This window comes from Tinamus guttatus, unplaced genomic scaffold, assembly GCF_059628265.1.
Source record: "Tinamus guttatus ecotype Peru unplaced genomic scaffold, ASM5962826v1 Tinamus_guttatus_pri_ptg000506l, whole genome shotgun sequence".
NCBI classification, from domain to species: Eukaryota; Metazoa; Chordata; class Aves; order Tinamiformes; family Tinamidae; genus Tinamus; species Tinamus guttatus.
This window is the reverse complement of record NW_028289040.1, coordinates 207,501-231,140: the sequence shown is the minus strand read 5'-3', so window position 1 is coordinate 231,140 and position 23,640 is coordinate 207,501. Positions and strand designations below refer to the sequence as shown.

Below are 23,640 nucleotides of genomic sequence, written 5' to 3'. Positions count from 1 at the left end.
GACAGTACCAGGTAAGTTCCAAGTATTTAGAGGGTTAAAATATGGCAGGTAAAAACTAATAGAGGTAAATAAAAGTCTAAAACTCTAAAGTCTATATATTTGGGCTTAATGGTACATTAATTTCTAACTAGTTTTGTTTTACTTTGCAATTCATGTGTGGTGTCAACCACATACTTATTATGAATCCATTTAACTCTGGAATTTACCTATGATCATTGCAAATACTTTCTCTTGGTGCCTGCACTCTATAGAGAGGCACAGGGCACCTTCACTTGTCTACTTCATTCTGCAAAAAGGAGGTGATCTGAACTAGGCTACTGTGCCGGCTGGGCTATTGGCTTGGGAGACATACCAAAGAAAGCGCATACATCTAACAGTATCTGAAAAGGCAAACAACTGGTGATGATATCCCATATGTTATGATGCTAACCTCAGGCAGAGAGAAAGAGTGTGTAGCAGATATTATATGTTTCTCTGTTATGAGATGTGGGAAAAGACATGTGATTTTCCCTCAAAGCATTCCCCTAAAATTAGTTTTTAATTACACAATCTATCTTCATTTATGGTCTTTTAAATGTATATTTATTATTAGTTTATCTGACAGTTTGTCTTTAAATAATGACCTCTTCAAATTATTCTTTCTGCATAAACACTACTATTTTACAGGACACAGCTTTTGAAAACAAAAACTAAGACCATGAGAGAACAGCCAGTTACCTTGACAATCATTTCCTTTGTAACAGTGAATAAAAAGTACTACAGTCTATAATAGCAATGAATTGTTTAGCCATTTTTATAATGTACCATTTCTACAGTGTTATTGGCATTTCCATTTTGTTATTAAATATCACTGATAGGAATTATTCAGCTCAACTTTCTGGGGTCATATTCATGACAAAAAAAGCAGCAGTGAGAAATACTGCAACTATAAGGAACTAAGTCAACTAATGAATGCCCAGAAAACTCTGCTGATTAACATCAACCTTTAGCATCCTGGAGATCTGATTGACTAAGAACACCACATGTGAGAGAGGTAACAAGTGAAGTGCAGCTGTAAGGACAGGTAATGAATGTATCACATTTTAGATATGCCATATGTAAGACAAAGTTTTGGGATGCATGACGCATCTCGGGTTTCTGAAGTGTGAATGGCAAGACAGGAAGGATGTTAAAAAGACAAACACATTAAAGAGATTGGAAATATAGAAGAAAATGTGCTATACTGTGGAAAGAGACAGAAGTTCCAAAAATGCCTCAAGGAAGCATTGGTTTGTTACTAGCACTAAAATGTGCTCACAAGTCATTCACCATGGCGGCGACAGCCGCTTGACTAGAATTATCCCTTTAGAACACTGGTATAAAACATATTAAAGTAGCAACATTTTAAAGTTAAATAGTCAGATCCAAGAAATGGCTGCCTTCAGATCTTATCTAGGTTATAAACTGAATAGGACCAACATTACTTGAGAAAGTAGAAGTCCAGAAACGATCTATCCAGCATCAGGTCAGATTCATTTCTACCAGCAACATATTTTCCCTCGCTTCATTTCTTTTAAGGAATACACTTGATAGAGGCTATAATCAACTCCAGCTGGGAGACTTCTCTTTTTTCATTTTGTTTATTTATTTTAACTCACTGGATACTTCCGTGGTTGTATGAGCACTTGAGCATCATCACAGTAATATGGAAAATGTAATAAGCAACAGCAATAAACAAAATTACTGTTTTGTATTTTAATACGTAAGTTTTTAATCACCTTCTGTTGGACCTTTGTTTTTTTGTTTGCATATTTACTTTCACTAAATAGATGAATAAATCATGAACAGAAAATACACTGTACATTTTACAGATATTAAGTCAGTGGTGCAGATGTGCTATAGCAATTCTTGAACATGAATACTCAAGTAATTACTATGTTAAATACCTTATTCAAGTAGAGTACAAATTAAAGCTATCCTACTTTGTCTGAAATCCGCAGATTGTTCTAAACTGGCAATTTCAGCTTTTTTTTTTTCTTTTTTAAACAAAAGGCATTCATTTTCAATGTTGCAAGTGGTCTATCTACTAAATTTAGTAAATAGAAAGAAAGAGAAAAAATTGAAATGGACAAACTAGAAATAGACTAGTTAAATTAAATTTATGTCTAATACAGGATGAATAAGGCACAGTAAGAAGTGGTAGAGAATCTTTTTCCATCTTGAATGTATCCTATTAATAAAAAGATAGAAAACTTACACTCTGCCTCACTAAATTGAATGACAGAGAGCCGTTTGAGAAGGAACATATTCCATTTCAGGAGAAAAAAAATGAAATTTGGGTATATAATATTCCTTCTTCTTTCATTTCTTAGAATATTAAGCTATTTTTCTGTTGACTCTTCCACTCATAATTACTCTTATATTCATAATTACATAATTACCACATTAATGGGGATATCTTAAATGATAGAGGTTGAAAGACTCTTCCTCTCTGAATATCCTAAAGTATAAAATTCTGTTATTTCCTACAGACTGAGTCACTAGGTTATTAGGCAAAACAAATATATAACCGCCATCATTGTAGCAATGAAAGAAGATATGGTCTAAGCAAAAGAAGATAAGTAAAAGAAGATACTGAGGTCTTTCACAGATTCATAGAACACAAATGGCTGTTCTGAATTTATCAGACTTAGCCATTTCTGCACAAAATCAGAGGCAAAATTCAGAAAAATAAGGAAATTGCCGACTGCAAGAACTGGTGGTAGCTGAGATTTAAATGTTGTATTTTGACTAAAGGATCAATTAGGTACCTATTCTGATACAGATAACATTTTATGAAAACGGATGGTTGATGGATATACAATTCAATTTCAGTAATTTTTTACAGGTAGATTTGAGAGGAGTACCATAAAAACTTAATGCAATTATAATAATCTATAATCGATATATCAGCATTGCAATTTATCTTAAAATAGTTCAATGTTACTTTCTTTAGCACTTTACCTTTAAATATGCTGATAGAGATCTAAAAGGAGTAAAGGAGAGTTTAAAAACTTTGTTGACTAGGAAAAAAAGTATGCACAAAATTCCAGAATGAAAATTACTCTAAAAATAATAAACATATTGCACATGGAGAATCATGTTGCTTATTTAGTTATTTAAAAGTTACTCACAAAGGAAGGCAATAGACTTCCTTTATATTTGACAGAGAAATAGAGAAAAGGAGAGAAAGGTTATTTCCAGAGAGCACTTCTCCCAGCTGCCTTAGGACTACATTGACAACAAGAGAGAAGTAAGAGACCAGGTCAGGTTGGATGAATATCTTTTATACCTATCCAGTTATGCAAAATAAATTAGGTGACAGACAAGATCAATAATTTCAGATAAATTCATCCAGATTTATCTGATACAAATATCTCTGAACTGATGAGAGATAGACAAACGTTTTCCAACTGAATTTTTTTTTTTTTCTGTTAGAAGCTGCTTTTCTGCACTAATCACAATTTTCAGGAGAGCTTTCAAATGCAAGGACAGGACACTTCCTTGCATGTAAAAAATATGTCCTTGCATGAAAAAAAAAAATCATTATCCTCCATGTTTTTCCCTCAATTTATTTAATATCCATTAAACTTAGGTAGGGACTTCAAGTTCATTCACATTAACAGGTCTCTAAAGAAAAGTTAAGATATATGTATATGATTATAGAAGAAAATTTTTCAAGAACTCATTTGTAAGTAAACCAAATTAGCAGAGATAAAAAGCTAAAGTACTACATCTACATGAAAGAACAAAACTTAAAGCTTTATAACACTGATGCCTTTTTTCTGGGAACTATTTCTGTGAACATCATGAAAGAATAACTTCTGTTAACAAAAAAAAAAAAATGCAAAAACAAAACAACAAAAAAAAACACCGAAAAAGGGAAGAAAAGAGAAAGGAAGTTTGGTATTTTAGAAAAGAACTGCCCTGTAGCAAAATGCATTTTTCCTAAATTGAATTTTGATTCTTTTTTATTTCTAGACTACTGCAATATTTAAGAAAATCCTGCAGTCCATTTCCTTTGGGGTTGGCATTTTTTTAAAGGTAGAAAACAGACTTACGAGCATGCATGTGAGTATAATAAACTTCAAAATCAAGTTATAGACAAGCTTCAGATGGTCTGGGCAGTTTGGTTTCATGAAAATGTATAAAGGCAGTGAATTTAAGACTGAAGATTCTTTTGGATACATTTTTAGATCTCAGGTAATAGGAGAAAGTTATTTTGATTAAACATGTAATGGTTCACAGTGCTATACAACTGTTAAATGCTAACCCTATTTTACTTCCTCTCTTTTTTTCTTTTCTTTGTACAACTGTTTGTTTCTATACAGCTGTCTCTTCAATAAAACACTTCTATGCTTTGTGTACACTGAGCATGCACAAACTTCATTGCATTAATACAAAGCTGAAGAAACAACCAGAAGGGCTGCAGGCAAGCAAGCTGTTAAGACCTCAGATGGGACATACAGGGAAAAAACCCTTCCTTGACAGGGAAGTCAGGGAAGTGTCTGAACATGTGAGAGCTCAGTAACTTTGTTTATTGCAGAAAATGGTAACCAGATCATCACATTAGCATGTGGGATTCTACAGTGAAGGGAAAATCCTGTCACCACATGGAAATTATAATCATCGATTCATCAGAGCATCTACTGCCTCTTATCATGTTACCATGTAAGCATCAGGGATCCCATTCAGGACTTTGTGACTTTTTATGATACTGTAGCTCATGTCCAATGGATTTTAGCTATTTGAGTTGCACCATAGCTGTAGTGCACAGCCACACTAATGCAGTGCCTACAATGCTGGGGAGAAACATGTGTAAGGCAGTTAAAAAGAAAAACAGAAGCCACAGAATCATAGAATCATAGAATGCTTAGGGTTGGAAGGGACCTCTAGAGATCATCTAGTCCAACCCCCCTGCACACGCAGGGTCCCCTAGAGCACGTGGCGCAGGGTGGCATCCAAGCGGATTTTGAACATCTCCAGAGAAGGAGACTCCACAACCTCTCTGGGCAGCCTGTTCCAGTGCTGTCACCCTCACTGTTAAAAAAATTTTCCTTAAGTGCCTGTGGAACTTTTGGTGCTTCAGTTTGTGGCCATTACCTCTAGTTCTGTCAGTGGCCACCACTGAAAAGAGACCAGCACCATCCTCTGCACTCCCTCCCTTGAGGTACTTAAATACACTGATTAGATCCCCTCTCAGCCTTCTCTTCTCCAGGCTGAACAGGCCCAGCTGCCTCAGCCTCTACTCGTAGGGCAGATGTTCCAGGCCCCTGATCATCCTTGTGGCCCTGCGCTGGACTCTCTCCAGCAGCTCCACATCCCTCTTATACTGTGGAGCCCAGAACTGGACACAATACTCCAGATGCGGCCTCACCAGGGCTCAGTAGAGGGGCAGGATCACCTCCCTCGACCTGCTGGAGATGCTCTTCTTAATGCAGCCCAGGATCCCATTGGCCTTCTTGGCCACGAGGGCACACTGCTGCCTCATGGTCAACTTATCATCCACCATGACACCCAGGTCTTTCTCTGCAGAGCTGCTCTCCACAAGGTCAGTCCCCAGCTTGTACTGGTGTCTGGGTTATTCCTCCTTAAGTGCAGAACCTTGCACTTGGCCTTGTTGAATTGCATGAGGTTTTTCACCGCCCAGTTGTCCAGTCTGTCCAGGTCCCTCTGGATGGCAGTGCAGCCCTCTGGGGTATCGGCTACTCCTCCCAGTTTCGTGTCATCAGCAAACTTGCTGAGGGAGCACTCTGTGCCTTCATCCAGGTCATTGATGAATAAATTGAACAGGACTGGACCAAGGACCCCTGGGGGACCCCGCTAGCTACAGGCCTCCAACTAGACTCTGCACCACTGATCACCACTCTCTGGGCCCTGCCATCCAGCCAGTTCCTAATCCACCTCACTGTCCACTCATCTATCCCACACTTCTGGAGCTTGCCCAGCAGGATGTTGTGAGGGATGGTGTCAAAGCCTTGGTGAAGCCATTATTACTAAAACAATAGTTAGGTAACAATTAATACACAACTTCCCTAAAGGTAATCTAGGAATGAGCATGGTATAATTGTATTGTTGGCAGATGAAAGAACAAGATATTATTTCCATAAACTACTTCCATTAGTACATGATTCATTATTGCCGATAGTACAGTTGAAAAATAGTAAGTTGTTATACATTCATAATTTAAAGCATTATTACTCACAAGGATTGGTTCTAATTCAAGAATATATTTTTTGAAATATCCCAAGAGATCAAAATGACCAAGAGCAATCAAGACTTTCAAAGACAGAAAACAAGCAGAAGATTGAGCTCTATGTTATCATTTCAAAAGATGTGGTATGGTTCAATAGTTGCCATAAAGCAAGCAGGAGAGGGAAATCAGCTCAGCAGATATTCTTATATTATTTTACCTCTTCTAAGTATAAATAAATCAACCTAGAGAGCAATCTCTGCATTTCTTGAGACCTTCCAGATTCCTGCTCCTGATAGTTCCCTGCTTCAGCACAAAAGTGAATTTAATAATATCGCAATCTTAATAATGGGATAAATTTGATAGCACCAGCAATAGTATTGCTCTGTTCTTTCTGTGTATTTCTGTATTTACATTCTGTGTAAATAACCTGCAAGAAATTTTCATGTATTTTCTGCTGACCAATTTAGCAGAAACCATTTTGGCAAAATAGATCTCTGAACGTATTACTGTAAGTATAAATCTAGAGGAAAGAGCTTTTGGTACCTGAAAAAAAAAAAAAAAGAAAAAAAAGAAAAAGAGAGAGAGAGGGAGAGATTTCAACCACAGTTCAATAATCTTATCTAATACCTATTTAGCTAGCCGCTAGCCGAAGACATTTCAACATAGTTCTCTGGGAGTTAACTGCACAGGGAACATTTGTTAAGGAGTTAAGAAAAGGTAAACAATAAACCTATTGTGTTATTGAAGTGTATAAGTTTCACTTGATACAATTATTTTGTTAGAAAAGATTCTTTTAGAACCCCATTCATCAACAGATATAGGATTATGATAAACATCACACATGAAGGGCTGAAGCTTTTTTTTTCTGATAAATATTTTTCTTTACGCTATCTGGCCACATCCACATCCTTTTTTGAAATTAAATTTTTCTATTTTTCTCTATTTTTCCTAAACTTTTACTGCATCACTGAAATGCAGTTTCTAGGGAAAAGAAGTATGACTTAGTTCTTTAGATTTTATTGTTTTGATAATAAAATAAAATGAAATAGACTCTCACTGTTTTCAGAAAACTATCAGGAGACCTACAATGAAAAATAATAGAGTTTGTAGAGCTTAATTAGCTTAATTGCAATGTTTAATAAATGAGACACCTACCTGCAGTGATAATCAAATTGTGTCACTGATCTGAGTCTACAAGGTTTTTCCTTTTTTCCCTCTTTTTTTATGATAGCTTGCAAAATGTTAATTCTACTTGAGATTTATTCAAACACAGTCAGAGAATATTCTCTGTATTCATACCAGATTTTCCCACTCTACAAATAACAATACTAAACCTTCTTTAGAAGATATAAGCAAGGAAGCAAAATATACAAGGAGGGCTGTTAAATTTCCAAAGCAATCTTCATTAAAGGACCAGATTTTAGGCCAGCAGAATAGCTGTTCAGAGTTATCATCTACAGGCCATCTCACCTAAAGGCAAACATACTACATATGAATCTCAGGATATACAGGCAATATGGCTGAGTTGACAGGGGTGGGGTTGCTTCTGAACAGACAGATTCTATAGCTCAGAAGCAATATTTAAAAAAAAAAAAAAATGGACATGTCCACCAAGACCACGAAGGTCTATTAGACCAAGAAGGTTGAAATTTTCAGGCTCTAGCACTTACATCTTTTTCACTACTTCAAGAAGCTGACATTTAACTTTTTCAGTGTCATTAAATAAGACTATTTCCTTCCCTTCTAATGCAGATTTGCTACCTAAAATTCTAATAAGGTCCAGGTTGTAAACAACTTCACGTTAGATACAGCTACAGATAAAATTTGATGCTACCTCTTTTGAGTTTGCTTTGACACATTGATGTTGAAAACTACAAAGATGCAAAAAGATAAGAGATGATTTATCAGATTCATAACATTTTTGACTATTTTTTGAGATACAAAGTATTCTGTCTTGGACTAGTGCATGACAAGGATATCTCAGCTTTGCTTTAAAGCCAAAGGAAAAATAACTTTCTGTTGTCTCCAGATATACCTCTAAGCCCTGCAAGCAGAAACAACTTGCTTGTAAACCTCATTATATAGCATTCTAAGATGAAATAAAAATCTCTACAGACACCATGTGATGTTCACTCAAGTTCTTAATGACAAAGCCCTCAGTTCTTCTCCTTGTCATGAATTTTGAAGGCATAGGAAGCACAAGGTGGTATTCAGCAAATCAAATTTGACTCTGATAAGAAATATCTAAACTGCCAGTTCAAACTGGGATTCAGTGGATGCTTTAATACATAGATCTGGTTAGTACTGGGAACAGATCTCAAGGACTAGGGGCAATTCATTTTCAGAGCCACTTCGGATTTCAGTGATAAAAGTGTTTTTAGATAATTAATGCATCCTCTTTCTTATGGCCAGTAAATATAATTTCCTCCAAATATTAATAGAACAGACTAAGAATGGAACCTGCAATAAAGAGGATTTTAACTTAAAGTGAGGTGAAGTATAAAAATTGCTTGTAAAAAGATATGCATCCAGCTCTGTAACTAAAAGTATCCTGACAGAAACATACAATTGAAGAGGTTTTTAAAAGGAAATAGCCATGTTCAGTCTCAAGAGTCCAAAATCTCTAATGTGCCTTCTAGAAAATAAATGTATTTTACAAATTTGCACAATGAATGAACAAAACCAAAGCCAATGAGTATTTCACCCCAGTATTCTATCCTAACACCTGTTCCTCTTTATAGATTGCTCAGAAAAAACATTAAATCACTACCAGCTACTGTGAGATCTCAGACTGACAAATTCCGTTATCCAAATTCCTGTATCTGTTACCAGTTCCACACCACTCTGGTAAGCAATTCTCAAGTCTTCCCTCTCCGTATAGCACAATTCCTCCAAGACTTATCCGTCTGACGGATGAAGTAAAACCCAGAGTTCTTCAGCAACAGTTCCTGAGTGGACAAACACTTGCTGTGTTTTCTTTTCAAGAAAAAACAACAAGCACAAACCTAAATAGACAAGCCAGTTCCAGAACAATGAATTTCCTGAACAATACTCTGGAGAGTTGGTAATATGTGGTTTGTTTACTATTGAAATGGTCCAAAAACACCATTTACACTCATGTACAATACAGTAATCATGCAATAAACCAGTTCTTGTCTCTTAGGCATGGCACTGGATTTACTCCATTCAGAGAGAAAGAATTGCAACATTCTATTCTAAAAGTAATAAAATCCTAATCACTTACTGCAATTTCCCAAATGGCTATCTATCTGCAGCTTTTTAACTGTTGTTAAATTCACTCTTTCATAAGTGGAGTCATAAAAACCATCTAATTTTCTGAAAGCTTGATAGACCCAATATTCTTAGTACAGACAAAGAGTACTGAGGCACTTTCTTTCCCATAGGAAAGTCTTCCACTCATATTCTTTGATGCCAACTAACCTTCACATCTGCTATTTCCCTATTGATTTGCAACAACTTGGCACTTTTGTAGTGTCTGATGAAGCAATTCTGTTCAATGACACCACTTCCTCTTCAACAAAAGCCATGCAGTAAAATAGCAGTTTGTTTCCTATACCTTCAGTAAAAAGGCTGTGGGCAAAGCACAGAAACAAATGTGTAGTCATCAGCTATATGTGTATATGGAGAAGACTGTTCCTTTCACACTGAACCATTACCTATGTAAAATTATGCAAACTACATCTGGTTTGGAATTTTTTAAGCAAATGAGGAGTAATTCTTGATCCCACATAAAAAATCAAAATACACAGTGTTCACTATGGAAAAAATCTTGAAATTAGTCATCATTTAAAACATGATCCAAACATGCATTTACAAATCAATAATTAGACATCGAACATTAGACAGTATCAGGACAAAGAATATGTTTGGGTTTTTTTTGCTTTCGTTGAACGATTAAACTGTTAAATTACTGCTAATTTATTTGTATTTTACTTGGCCTTCATCTTGTGATTTTTCAGGTCCTAGTATAATTTTAAGAGGTTGCTTTCCTATAACTCAATTTGCTTTACATTGAATCAATACAATACAGTAAACTGGGAGACTGTCAGAAAATGAAAGAATGAGTTATAATTTCTTACACTAATTTTTCTAAAACAGACTAGTATTTTAGAATCAGGAATTCACTCTGCTGAGCCCATAGCAAAATTGCCAAATAATCTCAAAAAGTTATATACTAATCAAGGATAAGATTTAAATGCTTCAGCAAACAAAAAAGGGTCAGAACTCAGGCCCATAATTGCCCACACTATGCAACCTAGGTTGGCTTTGGCCTGTCCTGACAATTGCATTAACAATTAATTAGCAATTTCTAATTAATAAACTAACAATTAATATTTCAAATAGTTCCTGAACACCACCCAAAGATAACTTAGACCATAGCTTTGGGGATTTCAAGTACACACCAATGAGAATAAAAATATCAGAATCCGTTGGAAGGTATTCTTTGATCCAACTTTATTTGTTCTGTAAGCAAGTTGATTGATAGTTTTGCTTTGTCAGTCCGCTTATCTCCCATATGATTGTAGGAAGCCAAATACAAGCAGAAAAGAAAAAAAAAAAAAAAAGAAAAAAAGAAGAAAAAAAAAAGATTAAGTGATTCTACTTTAAATAGTAGTGCTTTTCCCCTAAATGCCGAAAACTGCATTGGTTGGAACTTAAAATCTTATCTCAAATATAGAAATCAAAATTTTGTGTTAGGGAATGACAACATAAAACATTTTTGAATTTGAGGTGGTTTTAAGTATTAGTTAGTTATATATATATCCTTAGATTTTTCAGTGTTTATCCTTGATTAACTTCTACTCAGCTTTGGTGATTCAGCTGATCAATTTGCTCAACTGTATCCTTCAATTTAAAGTTTATGTGAAAATTTTGGCATCTAAAAATGTCAGGAATGTCACATACTTCCAGCAAAATATGCAAGCACTGCAAACATATTAGTAGTGCATGTATCAAAAGCCTGCACCTGTCACCCTAATTTAATAATAAAAAAAAATTCATTGGACTGATAAAATGTGAGCAAAAAATGACAAGTTTCACAGCAGATGACATATCAACATCTGTCCTGCTGGTGAAAGATAAATGTATTCAAGCTCTAATATGATCAAGCACATGGAGTCACATGAGTAATGCAAAATGGTAGATTACTTTTGTTGATATTTTTCTGTGCTTAATATTTGAAAGACAAGAATTTACAGTGAGTGGCTTATCACCCAGCCACTTAGCATCACTGATTGTTTTTTTGGACATGACCAGTTCAGTATTATAGTTTTTACCAAAGTCCAATTCATACTAGAATGTGAACTTTATGATTTGAAAGAATTTTTTTTTAACTTCAGTGGCAATATGAAAGAAAAGGAATTCTTCACAGCCTTTCAGCCCATCATCTAAAACAAGACAAATGCTTCCAATATTTCTCATTAAATCAGTTACTTTATCCATGAGGTTAGATATGTTTATATTAGTCTCCATACGATTAATTAACAGGCATACATAGGCTCTCCCTACAGTCATATTGCAGTGTATACATGTATAAAAACTGTCTAATGCTTTAATAGCAATGACAATTCTTAGAAGATACTTCTGATGCCATCTTGTAGCCATCTACGTATTAAAAATCTAGACCAAGATACCAATCTAAGCTTCTCTATAGACAATGGAAAAAGATCTATAATTCTAGAAAACACTTGATTCTCCTAGTACAGTTATTTTATGCAAATTGTAAGAAAATATGATATTAATAATTTGAATGACACTATGTGCTATAGAGGTTTTTAATGATAAGATTCCATCATTAATTTCGACACATTTAAAGATAACCAATAGCATCCCGAACCAAGCCTTTTTACAACTGCAACATTTGTAGGTCATGGTGACTGTGTTGTGAGGTTTATACCACTAAACATTAATAAATTAAACTTATCAACGTGATTCTGCATATTAAAAAGAAAAACTGAAGAATGAAGATCAAGACAAAGAGCCTTGATCATTTTTGAAACTGTTAAGAAGTCTATCTAGAGTGTATTTAGAAACTATTTAGGAATCAAACTCTATCTTGGAAATAAATACAGGAACACTTAATAATAATGTTAAAAAAAAAAATGACTCGCTACTGCTTACAAGATGAGCCTTGTAATTGCCCTTCAATATCCCTTTCACCTTTGATGGTGATGGTTAAAAACACGGGTACTCAGGGTACCTAGTTTGCTTCATTATGAATAGGCTGCACAAGCTAAATTCCCCTTAATTTTAATTTTATTGTATGAACCAGCTGTAGGTGGAATTTCAATGCTTCCTCTACTATCTTCTGATTTTATGGGTAGACACCTGATTAGAATACCATTGCTGGCTTTCGGATCTATAATAAAATATATCAAGTGCTTCTGCACTTCAAGGAACAAAAGCTGCATAAGAAATACTAGATGTAGCCATAAAATCAATTAAGAAACTGTTGTTATTGTTCAACACAAATACATGCATCAGCTTGAAATAAGTACACTTGAAAGACGACTATTGCATAGGCTTAGTTAAAAGCTCAAATGTCAAAGACGCTGTTCTCAAAGCTCCTTTGCTAGATATGGCAAAAAAGAGTTAGATGGCTGTTCTGGCACATCACAGAAAATGTCTGGCAACAATCTTTCTTTCTTTCTTTCAAGAAATGTGTCTTTTTTTTTTTTTTTTTTTTTTTTCCAGAAAGTGAAAATGTATCGAAAAGTACATGAAGCTTCTGTCAGATATCTCATATAGAGATTTCATAGAGCTTTGGAAAATTCTCTTTAAGCCAAGGAAAGTAAATGTCTCATAAAGGAGAGAGAGAGAGAGAAAGAGAATGAGAGCACATGCAAGAGGGGGAGGAAGACAATGATAGAGAGATAGAGAGAGGCAGGGTAGCTTTCTGCTACAAGTCTTCTGTTGCACAAGAAAATGAGACTTCAAAGAACAAGAAAATCATGTTTTCAAATGCCTCCAGAATATTTCATTTTTCTTTTACAGCTCAAGGAAGGAGAACTGATTTCAGCTATTAAATGATTAGATAGACAGATCAAAAGCAAACATTTCAAGATAGGGAGTACTAAATCCTTCATTAATTTTCAAAATGCCTAGTTTCTTACCAGAAATAATAATTTACTAATAATGTTTATTAAAATAATAAAAACTCTCTTGCTCTCCTGAAATCACAATAATTCACATCAAAATTTACATAATAGCTTATCTGATTTTTTTTGCCAATTATCTTTGGATAGATACATATTCTGAGAACTTTAATCCAAATTCAGCATAAAAGAACATATAATTTATTATTATCACTATTATTATGAATGACAACTTTGGAATTTTGTATGTGAAAAAAATCATAATTTTCTATGCAAGAAAATGATGAGTACATAAAACAACTATTTACATATCTGAATAGAGAAAAAAAATGCTACAAAATGTATTTCTTGCCTTTATCCAATATGTTCATGAACAGATAATCCTCCAATCCATAGTCTCATCTATAAAACATGTCTTAGAATATTTTTTGTAAACATAAGTAAACCATGTTGTCCAGATTAAGTAGCTTGAATACTGAAAAATGCTTAAGAGGCATCCATATCAAATACCACTTATGTAATTATTACTGTAGATGTGTTGCTAAAAGGATAACTTAACTCATCTTGACAAGCATTCCATTCAGAGCAATGAATAACTCTGGAGAAGAAATGCAACTGTGTAATAGAACTCTAGGTGGTGTTCAGGGCAATCCTGGCATTGGAAACATTTCTCATACACAAAGCAATGTTAATGCAATTAGACAACACCTCAGTAGTATCATATATAAATTGACAAGGCGGAACCAAGCATTCACCTCTGCTAATGAATGGTGACTTTCAGGCTGCTTCACTGGGCATGAACTCAACTCTGAAGGTTGTTCATATCGCAGGATCTCATCTCACACAAGGCTGCCTAAACCGAGAGACAGTTCAGGCTGGAGAACGGCTTCTGAGTCACATTCCCAGGATGAGTCACAGATTAAATCTGCAAAGTTTCTGTGCCTAGCTGATGATATTAGCTTTGAATAGCAAGACAATTTTCAGTGTTTTATTAGATTTTGCCAGTAGTATTTCTTCTCAGATTTACCCTCAATTTTCTGAACAAACCCTAACTCTGAAATCTGCTTTTTCTCTGGAATCCTGTTTGGAGCTGAAGCATTCTCTATGATCTAGTTCAGTTCCTTTTCTTCTCTTGCTCATGATCTAAGGACAGAAGGAAAAAAAAGGGCTGCCCTGTCGTCTGAAAAACAGAAGAAAAGGGGAAAGGTGCTAAGGGTAGATAACAATTAGATCATGTATTTTCCTCCTCAAAAGAGGAGGAAAAGCCTTGCAAGCAAGCCTACATTCAAAATATCCTTAAATATCCAAATGTCTAGGCAAGAGAATTCACTTCCCAAAGGGTGTTGATTCCCAACGGCTTTCACATTTATTTGGTGATACGAAATCCCCCTGCCACGGAAAGGGGCACTCTCTGCTCCTCACATATCAGTTCTAGCATTCTAACAGTTATAGAAACTTTCTTCATGACTGAAAACTAAACCTGAAATAACAAAAAGAGATTTATTTTCAGTTGGATCAGAAATCTGGACTGAATTCTAACACTACTCTATGATCCCGCAAGACAACAAACCTTGAAGTTAAAAGCAGCAGAACTTAGTCTACTCACAGCTAGGCTGGACTAAGCTGATGCCAAAACAACAAACCAATACAACTTAATGAGAGATATGACCAGAACTAATTTAACAGGTATTAATAGTGTATAAACTTCAATGGGTTTCAAAGGGAAAAGACCCTACTTTTCTCATCTTCAGTGATATCACTATGTATTCTCCAAAATTAAAAATAGAATGGGTTTCCAAAATGGTCTTTTTTTGTTTGCTTGTTTTTGTTTACAAGTCTCAGCATAACTCAGGACTCAAATTATAGTCTGGATAAGATTAACTCTCCTAGGACAAATGTATAGTTAGTTAACCATTACATCCCTCTGTTCTCTAGTTTCTTGCATCTTCTGTGACAGGTGTCACAGGTGTTTGAAAATATATTATACTTTCAGAAATACCACCATTATTCAGATAAAATCCATGAAGGATCATTACGAACCATTAAAGCGCGATCGCTAATTAAAGCATATTATTGTAGGAAATAATTGTGAAATATAATACAAATGCCAACTTACTGCTGGTTCATTCTATTTCTATATTAGATTCACACTGAGAACTATTAGGAAACAGTAAATCCAGGTGAGACCATAGGTTACACAGTTTAGTCTCCTTGTGATTTCTCTGCGAAGATCAGAATAAAGCTTTTTTAACTATGCATATTTTGGGATAAGGGCAGAAATGAATGGTGAGCCATGACAAAATTTAATTCAAATAATCTAAGACATACGGGACATTTCCTAATGTCAATTTTTAATTTGTTTTTGATGTGTCTTTTCCTTTTAAAAATAACTAGTAGGGACACAATTTATATGTGAAGTATTTTAATTAATGTGAATGACTAATTTTGTTTTCACTGGAAAACTATGTATACTTCTTTGAGAGGGCCCTCAAATGCATTTATTTGTATGTGTAGAACACCACCTTCAAAGTGCTGGAGACGGGTAAAAAAGATAAATATGAGTCTAGTCTTGTGGTGATTTTGGAGCATAACTATTCATAAATATTGTGTGGCAGCCAGCAACTTATTAAGGGTGCTTACAGTCTGGATATATAGAGTAATGCAATTTAAATCTGTATGGAAATTAAAAGTCAGCTAGCTTTCTACCTGCAACCTTTTCAGAAGAAAGGGAAGAGGAAAGGAGAATGGAAATGTTCCATCTATTTTTAGCTTAATGCCTCAGCCCTGAGAGGCAACAGGCAACCAAACATATGCTCTTGTTTATGGTAGGAATACTAATAGCTCTGACAACTCCACAGAAGGAGGAAGTGTCTAGATGGCACAAAATCATTTCAATCACTTTGCCTAGTAACTAGAGAAGTTGGTCTACTACATGAATTTGTTCTGCTTTCTGACCCCAGATTCAAAAGAAAGACCACACACCACAAAGAACTTAATGGTACCAAATTTATATGAATTTCTTCCACTTAGACTTCAAACATACTGCTGTTCTTGTTATAGCTTGCATCTACGTATAATTTAACCTACCTTACTCCACCTACCCTGTTGATTTTTTAAACTGGAATTCAGTAAGGTAGAAGTATTCTGAGGTCTCTGGGCTAAGTCTATATGGGAGCATAGAGTCTATCACTGAAGATTCAGTTCTTGTGAGTAGACCTGTTGTATTTGTGTGCACCTGTGGTTTTTTTGCTTGTTTGGTTCATTGGTTTAGCTTTTTTCCTACATTCAAAGTGGTTAATTGAAAGTGTGCACATTTGTATTCCAGCAAAGTAGGAATCAAGAAGTAGTGAACATCAGCTACATGTGTTTCTAGAAGATACCCTCAAAGTACAATGACACTACCCCCTCCAAAAAAGAAAAGAAAAAAAAAAGAAAAAAAAGATAATGTGTTATTTGTATTCAGTTTACTCAGCTATGTATTTTCACACATAAGAACAGGTCTGTAGTGGTCACGTTCCAAGGTGACTTTGTTTTAAAGTGATTTAACTTTCAAGCAAACTGAACTTGTGTGTGGAATATGCTACCCGTTATTTTTTATACATCATCCACATCAAAAAAAAAAAATCCATTAGTGACTGACAGTCATTGCATATATGGGAAACTCAGAAGCACCATTTCCTTCATCTTTGCCTCACACCAGCTGAAAGGTTGACACCCACTGCCAAATTTCATGGTGCTAAATTCAGGGGTCAGTGTGCTTGTGAATGTACAACCAGGTGCATGCCGATATGCCACACACACATTTATTTGTTAAACAGACAAATGTTCTTTAACTATTATATCATACAAATGAGGGTTTGAAAATCCCATTGAGACCGTAATGATTTCATGCATGTCATTGTCACTCATAACAGCACGTTTGCTGCTATTCTGTCATTTATGTCAGGTGTTCTGTCACTTGTATTCCAGTTGCAAGCAGTGGGAAACTTCCCTCTACAATTCATCTTTTATTTATTTATTTATTTATTTTAAACTATTCCTGAGATTTTCCAAAGCACAGCTAGAGAAAGGCGGTGAGAATTTCAAAGAGCGTAGACAGCAGGGAGTGAATTTTCTTCTCCCTCTCCAAATATGATGAGGAAAGTTGTAACAAGGAAAGGCACCAGACGGGATTGGACAGGACAGGACAGGATGGGACAGGACAGGATGGGACAGGACAGGACAGGACAGCGAAGAGAAAGGAAGAAAAGGGAAGGGAAGGGAAGGGAAGGGAAGGGAAGGGAAGGGAAGGGAAGGGAAGGGAAGGGAAGGGAAGGGAAGGGAAGGGAAGGGAAGGGAAGGGAAGGGAAAGAGGAGTTGTCAGAATTGATTTTTATAGAAAAAAAATGAGTTAGTACAGAAAAAAAAACAGTACTGTAGAAGAGTAGAATGGGAATATTAAAATGTGTCCTGAAAATGAAAGGAATGTCAAAAGTAACAGAGAAAAAAAAAAAAAAAAGCTTTATCTGATAAAGCTTAGGTGAAGGAGTCACCACTCCTGAGTTAGTCTTCTGCCTTTTACTGTCTGACCTTGAAAAAGATGGATTTGCTTTTAGTGCTTCAGCTTCCTTATCAGCTAAACAAGCATATGAAATACACAGCTCTCAGAGAGAGCTGAAAACATGTTTAATTCTTGGTACAGATGTAATGACACTAAGTTGCTGCTATTAGAGAGAGAAAAATGACTTTGTTTTTTATTACTGTTTATGCTGGTAACCCTGAGAAAAGCACTGTTGTGCCTGCTACTGACATTGAAAGGTACAGAAATGAAAAATCATGAAAAAAGCAAAAGTACACAACAACTTCAAAAACTACCTGTGCAAAAAATCATTTACAAATCATTTACAAATTCTAAACCAGATATGGTTTAGATATGGTTTAGAATCTATTTCCACACTTATTACTTGTAATTCTTGAATAATACCAAGGCCTTTTTGTTGCTTTCCTACCAGTCATATAAGACTTTTCAAAAGTTACGTCCTTTGAATGCTCAAAGCCAGTAAATAGCTCTTACAAAAAGAGAGAGCACTGAAAATTTCCTCCTTTTTCTAGCGGCTAAAAAGAGCTGCAACATCATATTTCTCAGACTGAAAAGAGACAGAGGAAAATCTGAAGTATCTAATCAACCTCTGGAGAAGGTATTTTGTTAAAAATCTGAGCATTATCCTTTTTCATGAAATCTATTTGGCAGGGATGTTTGATTCACAAAGATTACAGTATTCTTAAAGCATATATAGGTGCTCTCCAAGTTTTTACTCCAGCAGGTGTTAATCTTGCAGTTAATGTGTATGTTTGATTCTCATTTAAGTTCTCTTTCAAAAATGTTTTTCTTTTGTTTTAGCATCACTACAGTTTTGGCCAAGCTCCAAAGTTTTGCAAACAAAAATTTAAATGGACTTCTCTATAGATAATTTATGCAGAAATTACTGTCAGTCTCATGGGCAGCTACTGAGCCTCACTGTGATTGGAACTAATAACTATTACCAAGATATGATAATTTAATTTAACATTAGGAAACCATCTGGTGCCTTCACTTCATGTTGTAACATAATGTCACTGTTTTGTTAAATCCAGTCTCATTATATCAAGACAAAGTAGATGACAAAAAAACATACACACTGGATGCTTACAGAAAAAATTATATTCTCAGTCTTTTTTTGTGCAACTTCCGAGAAGTCATACTAGCACAGATTTTTTATGTAGGAAGGGACTACTACTAAAATCTAATTTGAGCTCCTGTGCAGTGAAAGCTATGTAATTCACTGAGTAGCCTTTCCAAAAAAAAAAAAAAAAAAAAAAAAAAAAACATAACATCTGTTTGGGTTATGCTATATCCATTCTTCTCATTACAGTGTGTGATAATGTGTGATAGCTGAATACAGAATGTCTGTAGATAAGTTGTACAAGGGTTAATTACTCTCACTGTTAAAAATATGCACCTTATTTCTAGTGTGAATTTCCTGAACTCTGTCTTTGAAACACTAGATCTCATTATGTCTTTTTCTGCTAGATTAAACAGCAATCTGCTATCAAAAATCTCATTCTCGTTAAGGCACTTATGGACCAGGATCAAGTCACCTCTTAAACCTTCTCTTCAACAGATTAAGCAGCTGATCTTTTTTAGCTTCTAACTTTAAGGCTAACTTCCAGACCTTCAGTCATTCTTTTAGCTTTTAGGAATCTTCTCTAATTTTAAACATATTTTGAAGTGTGGTTGCCAGAACTTGGCAGATTATTTCATTAATGACCTCTCCTGCTTAGTATTCCCTTGTTTATATATCAAACGATTTAATAGTCACTGTTTCAAAACCACATTCAGCTTACTGAATCTATTTTAAAAGCAATTTAAAATACAATATTTACCTTATTTTTATATGCAATACAGGAAAAGGTACACATCATTTTGTCTTTTCTATATTATCTACATTCAATGTCACTTCTGCCTATTAAGATAATTTTCTGAAAGTTTAGTGTACTTTAGTGTTCTTATGTTATAAACATTAACTATGAATTGTTCAATTCTTCTAATGTCCTCTAAGGCAATCCAATTTACAGTCTTATTTTAATTATTTTCTTACCTTTTTATTTTCTTCATACAATAAAATGGTATTTCTGAAGCAATTTCTTTATACATTTCATTTGTTTATATATATAAGTACACATAAGATACATTGATCAGAATTACAGCATTCTGTTTTCTGATAATCAAATTATAGGATACTAATCAACCTAACTAGACAAAAACGCCCAATTTTATCAGAAAAATTACTGTGATAAGTAGAATGTATCTAAATGTTGTTGGGGTTTTTTTGATGAAATATATATTTAATTAGATTGTATTCCCTACACAGCTAGCTCTAGCAAATATCATCTACATCAAGCAAGCTCTCATAATTTACAAGCAAGCTCTAATTCATAACTGGAAAATACTTCATTAACCAAATGAATCAAATGAAATAATATAATTTTCATTTTTCTTTTCTGGTAGAACATAATTTTCACTTTTTTTTTTTTTTTTTTTTGCTACAACAGTAGTAACTACTTTTAGTGCTATAGCTATTTTGTACTTCTAGGTAGAAAATGTTACTAATTAATTTAGATACTATTTAGAAAAGATAGTAAATTATAAACAGAAAAGGATTAGGAATCAGTTAATTGATAGTTGTAATATAAATACTTAACTACAGATGCATTGTATGGCACAGAATACTTACTATGATTTGTTCACAAATACATTCTATCAAACATATTTATTCAACAGAATAACCTTAAATTTGACTTCAAATTCAGCCTCTGAATGAAACACAAACAAACAAATGAAAATGTTTGTTTTGTTTTTATCTCTCTCTTTCATAATTAAGTAGGAATATTCAGAGTGTATTACAAGCAGTTATATACCAAACTATGCAATTCAACAATATAAATCTACTGTGTGTAAGTCTAGTCTACTTCCAATGCATATACTGCTAAAACAAAGGTCTTTCTATGCAGGATGTGCAGTTGCTACTTTGTTTAGGGTAAGTCTTGGGTCTAGGCAAATGCAAAATATATTTAGATAAATAGAAACAGAAAAAGGAAGAAAGCTGCAAAGAAAAAGTATGCAGAAAGGAGAAAAGAATAGGGAGTGGTATACTAATAGAGAGAGGAGAAAAAAAATCCAGAAAAAAAGAAATATGATTTCTAAAAAAAAAAAAAAAAAAGCATATGCACATACATACACAAAGAGAGAGAAAAATATAGAAAATAAAGGGGTAAGAAAAAGGAAAACTAAAAGTTAAGAAAATATAGAAAAATGTATTTCTGGCAACCAAACTGAAAGACACATCTAAGTAAAAAATTCTTTCTAATATTTTAGAGTCCATAGTTCCGATATGTAAGATAACAAGCTCAAAGTGTTCTACCAGGCAAAAGTTAAATTAAAGCCCTGTATTGTTTTCTGGTAGCTCAGTAAATACCTTGTGTCATCTCTTTATGGATTGAGACTTTAATCATTTTCCCTCTTTTAAAAATCTTACTCTTTAAGTTTTCTTTGAATGTTCTTTCATTGAATTGCTTCACACAATTCCCGTCATCATGAGATCTCTAATTGATTAGTTACTTCTATTAATTTCCTCACCTTCTTTTCCAAGAAATATTCTGGGGAAGATATTCAGAACCCTCCTAACACATGTTATAAGGTAAGTAGCCTAAATACCTTCAGGTAGTAAACATCAATCGATTTTTATTTCCCAACAGGATTTGAAAGAGCTATTATTATTCTAAGAAATGCATATATTTGGAGTGTCACTAAAGCCGTAAGATTAAATAGCACGTATTAGCCTTGGTATCTGAACAAATTTTGTCTTCTTGTATCTGATGAGCACTGAGTACATTTCTCAATTTCTAGACCATCTTACAAGCTACCTGGAGACTCAGTTTTCCTGACTTGACGCACCAAAGTAACAGTCACCTCAAAGCTTTATTTTACCACATATTTTACAACACATAAAAGCAGAATATACTAGCTAAATGTCTTCAAAGCATACCAAAGACCAACCAAATTTTGGGAACAACTCTCTCCATGGAAGATTTGAGACATGTCTGTGCTATCAAAGATGAGAAGACAGAAAACAAACCTGCCTTTGTCCCTCACATGTACTTCTTAAATTAAACCAAATGAAATACTTGGAGAAGGTAGGAAAGAAATATTACTCTCTAATACAACTGTACATTTCATTATATTTCAAACTGAACAACCTAAATAACAGTTTAAAAGGAATAGAAAATTTGGAAGGATCTGAGCTTGTTTTATGGATCCAATTTCAATTGGATTTTCCCTAAAATATGAAGTCCAGAAGACTTTTCTCATCTGAGGCACTGATATTGTAAATGTGATCCACTTGCTCAAGCAAAGACTGTAAGATCATTTAGTTGAACAAAATGCCGTTGAACCGATCCAGTAAGTTATACTCTGACAATTCATTCTTCTACACAGCAATTGGAGGTTTGTCTGAGCACAGTATTCAGGTCTTCATGACCTATTCCAGCACTGTATATTCAATTCTTTAAGCAAAGATCATCAGAAAAATTATCTTTTATTTGCCATGCGAGATTCTACACTTTCTTTCTTTGCTATTTTGCAAATCATCAAAGAAGTGCTTTTCAATTGTTTTTGACAGCAGAGGGAATCATATTCGTTAATACACCTCAACAAGGCACACACTTTCCAACCACAATTATGATTATGAAATATTTGCAAAGAGAACATAAGGCTTACCTTGAAGAAAGTCATAGTTGCTCCATCTTCAACTGCTCCATACTCTATCTTTGTCTGCTTGGCCAAATCATCTGCAGAATCAATAGGGGATTCCATACGTTCCACTGTCAGAAAGGCGGCTAGGTTAGCAGTGTACGAGGAAATGATGATAAGTGTGAAAAACCACCAAATGCCTCCCACTATCCTGGTGGAGAGGGCTTTGGGCATGAGCTCAGAACCTAACAGAAACCAGGGGAGAAAGTTGAAACCAGTGCACAGAAAACCATTAATAAGTGTTCAGCACTTTTTGCCACAGTGGTGAGGTGGAACCATTGTGAAAAAAAAAAAAAAAAAAAAAAAAGATCTTTAAGCTATAGGCTAGCATACTGCTTGTACAAACACACATAACTGAAATTAAAATTAAGAACTAATTACACTTATAAAAACATATCTTTTTGGAGCTGTGGGAGTCAAAGGATAGTAATGGGAGATGTACGGATCAGTGCCTTTAAAAAAAAAAAAAAAAGAAAGAAAAAAATATATATCAATAACATAAAGCTGTTACTTGAATTGACTTTCCAGACAAACTTGTGGCTCTAAGTTAACCTCTAAGTTAGTACTAATACTGAAGTACTTACACAGCTCTTTATCTTTGAGGCATTAAGCAAATATTAATTAAGTGTTATAAAAAACTTGCTTGCTTAAATCAAAATGAGCTTTTGTTGAAAGGAGCAGATATGACAGAGTATTTCATACCTGAAATACATAACATAAAATGCACTAGGAATATAAAGAAATCCTTGACTTTTGCCATTTGCATTGCAGTAAGGGGTTGTTTATTGAATGCTTGGATAAAAGAAAACAAAGCAAAATAAAACAAACATCTCCCATCTCTATAGTTAGTCCCACAGTTTCAGATAAACACGGGTGGCTATGCCACACATTTAATTTGATAGAGCAGCAATGATAATACTAGATTGCTATGCATAAACTAGATAGACTATAATGCATTGCTGGAGTTGCCTGATCATGGTACT

General features: G+C 34.5%; 1 protein-coding gene across 1 annotated transcript in view; it reads right to left on the bottom strand.

The window, feature by feature from the left end:
* GRIK2 (glutamate ionotropic receptor kainate type subunit 2) overlaps nucleotides 1-23,640 on the bottom strand; it is a 253,600-nt gene that overhangs the window by 63,261 nt on the left and 166,699 nt on the right. The window contains exon 13 of the mRNA XM_088533518.1: nucleotides 22,625-22,842. Within this exon, the coding sequence (XP_088389644.1) occupies nucleotides 22,625-22,842 (218 nt within the window). The remainder of the gene's footprint in view (nucleotides 1-22,624; nucleotides 22,843-23,640) is intronic.